The 5000-nt window shown below is 40.4% G+C and overlaps 1 protein-coding gene across 2 annotated transcripts in view; it reads left to right on the top strand.

Annotated features, from left to right (window-relative positions):
- LOC143026490 (uncharacterized) overlaps positions 1–4994 on the top strand; it is a 569371-nt gene extending 564377 nt beyond the window's left edge. For both annotated transcript variants that reach the window (XM_076186968.1, XM_076186967.1), the window contains 2 exons: positions 889–1113; positions 3029–4994. In XM_076186968.1, the coding sequence (XP_076043083.1) occupies positions 889–1113; positions 3029–3129 (326 nt within the window). In that variant the 3' untranslated portion in view covers positions 3130–4994. The remainder of the gene's footprint in view (positions 1–888; positions 1114–3028) is intronic.
- The last annotated feature ends 6 nt before the right edge of the window (positions 4995–5000 follow it).

Raw genomic sequence — 5000 nt, 5'->3', positions numbered from 1 at the left:
GAGAGAGAGAGAGAGAGAGAGAGAGAGAGAGAGAGAGAGAGAGAGAGAGAGAGAGAGAGAGAGAGAGAGAGAGAGAGAGAGAGAGAGGGGGGGGAAGGATAAAGAGAAAGAGAGAGGGGGGTTTTAAATTCTGCTTTCTGCATGGGAAAGGCAAACTATTCCATCTAATAGCAACGCTCATGATAGAATTCTCCTTTTCTACACACACACACACACACTCACAAACACTCACACACACACACACACACACACACACACACACACACACACACACACACACACACACACACACACACACACACACACACACACACACACAAACACAAAAACACACACACACACACACACACACACACACACACACACACACACACACACACACACACACACACACACACACACACACACACACACACACACACACACACACACACACACACACACACACACACACACACACACACACAACCAGTGCGTGCACATATATGTTATTTCATAGGGTGTGTAAAATATTGTAAAAATCTTTTTCCATATCGCGTGAAATATTTTGCAACTCCGAATAACTTTGTTTTACGTGGAATTTGTTTTCGGTGCCAGACATATCGGAAATTTATGTCCAAACACATTTAGGTTACGTGTCGTCAGTGACAACTCATCACTAGAGAATGACGCAAAAATGAATAGTAAATAAAAATAAAACGAATGAATTTTAATGCAATCTCTTTTATAACATAAAAGGTTGAAAATTGTCTGTTTTAATTTTTAGTTCCGGTTCAAGGAATCTTTCTTTAATGATTTCTTTCCTCTAAAGTTTTGATGTTTTTTTTTTATTTCTTCAAGGATTGTACATATATATTACATTTACGATGTGTTCTTTTCTTCTTGTAGGCACAGTCTACCGAGCGTGGTCGACGGACGGCGACCTGGGCCTCACTTGTCCGCTGGGTCCCGGCGAGTCTGCGAGATGTCCGTGCGCGGCGGTGAGGTACCAGCTCTTTGCCCGGCCTGGAGATTACCACTTCACCATCGACACAGCCACCGGAATCTTGTCCAGGAACCTCAAGTTTCAGCTGGAGCCCAGTAAAACGTACTCGTACAAGCTCCTCGTTAGAAGTGAGTCAGAACTATTTACGTGTGAGAATAAACACCGTGTGAGATCGAAACCTTTATTGGTACGACGTTTCGCTTGTTACAGCTTTTTCAAGTACAGACATGGCAAACACTCTGAGTATATATAGGCCAGCTGTAACAAGCGAAACGTCGTACCAATAAAGGTTTCGATCTCACACGGTGTTTATTCTCACAGTCTTGTCGGCGTTTGCCATTGTGTTTCAACTATTTACGTGTGTGTTTCACTGAATTGAAACCCGCAGCTAAACAAGAACTGGGAATTGTTCTCGAACCTTCTCATAGATTTTTTCTAGGAAGAAAGATTGTATTAGTGTGAACAGAACACTAGGGTATCAGACCCCACCGCTATCCTCACCCTCTGGAAGTGTAGACATGAGAGGGGGGTGACACTATCTCCGGATCATACCAAAAACCTCCGCCGATTTCTTCCTTTTCTCATAAGGAGAGCTGAGAACTGGCGATTGATTTCCTCCCAAAACTATAAACCAATGACAAAGAAACACACCAATACAATTTTTTTTTCTAGAGGAACCTATAAGAGGACCCAAAGAAATATGCCGTCCCTTGAGTCTTTGTTGGACTGCGGAACCAATGTGGTTCCTGTACTAGGATCACTGTGGTCGGGAACAGGGGTAACTCCTTGATCCACAATGGGCCGAGATGATGATGATGATGATGATGATGATGATGATGATGATGATGATGATGATGATGATGATGATGATGATGATGATGATGATGATGATGATGATGATGATGATGATGATGATGATGATGATGATGATGATGATGATGATGATGATGATGATGATGATGATGATGATGATGATGATGATGATGATGATGATGATGATGATGATGATGATGATGATGATGATGATGATGATGAAGGAGAGGTATTTAACTATTTCTTGGGTTTTGAATTCAGCACCCGTCTTATAAGGGAGTGACTTTGGTATCCCTGTGTCTGTATAAATCTTCTTGCTGCTCTCATATAATCACCTAAATATTGAATGTGCAATTAGAGGAGTAGCTGTTAATGACAGATATAAACAGGAAGGAGCGTTTTATATGTATTCACGATGGTTAATATACAATACATATAAGAATATAAGAGGTTCCATGGAGCAAGGCTGACACAGCTTCAGAAGTCTACGTTTATATTCCGTCGCTTTTCAACCTCTCCCTTCAATAGCGGACATCAAAGGTGCAATATAACATTACACTGGTTTGACCAACCATTCATTGCCATTCCAACACGCTAGACGCCATTCACACAACCGTATCAAGACGAGTCACCAATATGAGATGCAGAGGCTGTGTCGTCTCTCAGGAGTTAGACCGGGAACTCTGCAGTGGACCTTCAAGACTGAGCACTTTCACATAAAATCTGGATCTTGTCTACAAATTACCAGACCGCTGCTACTACATGCAAGGGAACCCGTTGTCTTTGTGTCATCCCTATAGAAAAGCCAGAGCGGTCATTGCTATGGTGATAAAACATGTAAATTCTGTCGTAATTAACTGGGTTGTGTGTGATCAGGCCGATTGTTTTTCTGAAGTTACTTCAAGAACATAGTTAGTTAAGGTTTATTCAACAAAATTGCAAAAGGAGGTTGGTGGGAACGCACGTGCTAGTTTCTGTACTATACAATGTTTTGCACACTGTATTATTAAATTAAGCTACTACAGTTCCCCCCCCCCTCAACCTATTGGATGGTAAACAATAACAGTAGCCCCAAACCTAGTGGGGAGTAGACTATTACATTATTACATTTTCTTCCCATTCTAATGGGAGCTATTATACCATCATACTATTATACTGAGCTATTAAATCCATTGTTCAATATTATCAGAGTTTTGTTGCTTCAATTTCCATTTATTTACCTTTCCACAGGCGTTCCAGTGCAAGGCATCAGTCACGACATTCAATATGACCTTCTAGATCTTGGTATTTACGTCAGTCCAGACTACATCAGAAAAATACCTTGGACATAATGGTTCCCAAGGCAAGGTGCGGAGTTGGAGAGTGCCTGAAGGTTCCCTCTCTGAAACGGAGATTTCAGGCTGAAGTGGGGAGATGAGAAGGGAGAACATCAGGGATTAATAGATACAGATAATCCAAGATTACTTAAAACAAATAAAAGCGTGACTATTTTCTTATTACATTGTAAAAGCATTTCGTGCATTTTTTTTCTTTTCTTTTCCTTTTGAGGTACACGTAATTATCAAAGTAATCGAATTGTTAGTTTTGAGTACCCAGTGAGCTTTTGAAATCCACAAAGTCTGTTCTCACGTCTCCTTTGATTACAATCTTTCCAGTTCACGAAAATTGTTTATAGCTAAAACAGTGTAAATAAGATATTAGACCTAAAGATAGTTGAATAAACAAAGTGAGCATTTTGACTAAGAAAAATCAGTAGAATAATGAGAGCATGTTAAAGTAAGCATTATGATAAACACATCAAATTTAGTGCTACAATAGCATTAGGAATGGTCATTTTCGAGAAAGCAAAGGTATGGGATTTTCACGTGTAAAAATGTGAAATAACACATACGCATATAATAAATGTTAATGGTTTACATGTTTCTACAAATGCAGAAGTAAATAGATATGCGTATATTTGTACATCAATGTATATTCATATATATATATATATATATAAACATACCCACATGCTGATTGACATACACACAAACATGAATTTGTAAATGTATTGTTTATGCATGTACGTATATCTTATGTATGCATACATTCAACCATGTTTGCATATACTGTATATATGCGTACGTGTTGCCTGTGCCTCACTGTGAGGGGAAATTTCAACCCCACAGTAAGAGGAAAATCCTTGGGCCCACTAAAGGAAAAGACGTTGGACTATAGTTTGTTGTATTGCAAGACGGATAGTTTCTGTAATACAGACTTACAGTAGTAGGAGGATAGAAGCAATCGTCGAATGTCAACACTCCTTAGGTGAAAAGGTGGAGAAACTAGAAAGAAACCTTGGGGCTCAGTCCGGGGATCCACTGCCATCCCCTTGGGGCCGAATCTCTTGAAGGAGGTGAAGATGTGCAGGTGGAGTTCCGAGGGCTGGCACCCGGTACCTGAACTGAGATCAGGACCTCTATCAACTTCGACTGAATTTCCTCCATCTTTCCATATAAGGAGAAATGACAACCGGCGATTGCTGTGTGACCATCACTACTATATGCCGGTGGCACATACATCCCCACAATAATATAATATAGTCCAGTGTTTGTTTTTTTGTGTGTGTGTTTTTTTTTTTTTTTTTTATCCACAAGGATCTATGGTTGTGACCGAGGACTATTGCCCGCTGCTTTAGGGGCCGGAGGGTTCCAGTCTTTAAAACTCAAAAACGCATGTTGAAAAACAAATGTCCAGTCCCTCTCTCTTCTTAAAAATATTTTGCATTATGTCAAACAACCCCTCAGCTACAAGCTCCTCTCACTCGATTCTCCCATTCAGCAAAAAAAGGGACATTAGGCAAAATTGAAATATGGCTTAATGGGCACACGCAATGACCCCAAAAGACTACACCAACATCCTGTCCTTTCGTGACTCCTGGAATGCTCAGTTCTTCATTGACGGAAAGAGCTCGGAGACCTACCTTTCTGACTTCGAGCATTAAGGATATCAAGACCTAAATGCTGGTCCAGAGAACGGAAGTAAATTTCATGATGGACGCTAGGTCGACAAGAACTAATATATACTTGATGGCTCTTAATCCTTATACCTGTTATGCTATTTCATTCGGCCCCCAAGGCATCCTTTACGGTTGCTCAGACCTTGACATCCTGCAACACCACGATATACATATCACAGTTGTAAAATTGGTCAACAACGAGGC

This window comes from Oratosquilla oratoria, chromosome 6 (genome assembly GCF_046742065.1).
Source record: "Oratosquilla oratoria isolate Oo_2021 chromosome 6, ASM4674206v1, whole genome shotgun sequence".
Classification (NCBI taxonomy): Eukaryota; Metazoa; Arthropoda; class Malacostraca; order Stomatopoda; family Squillidae; genus Oratosquilla; species Oratosquilla oratoria.
This window is presented reverse-complemented; position numbering and strand designations above follow the sequence as displayed.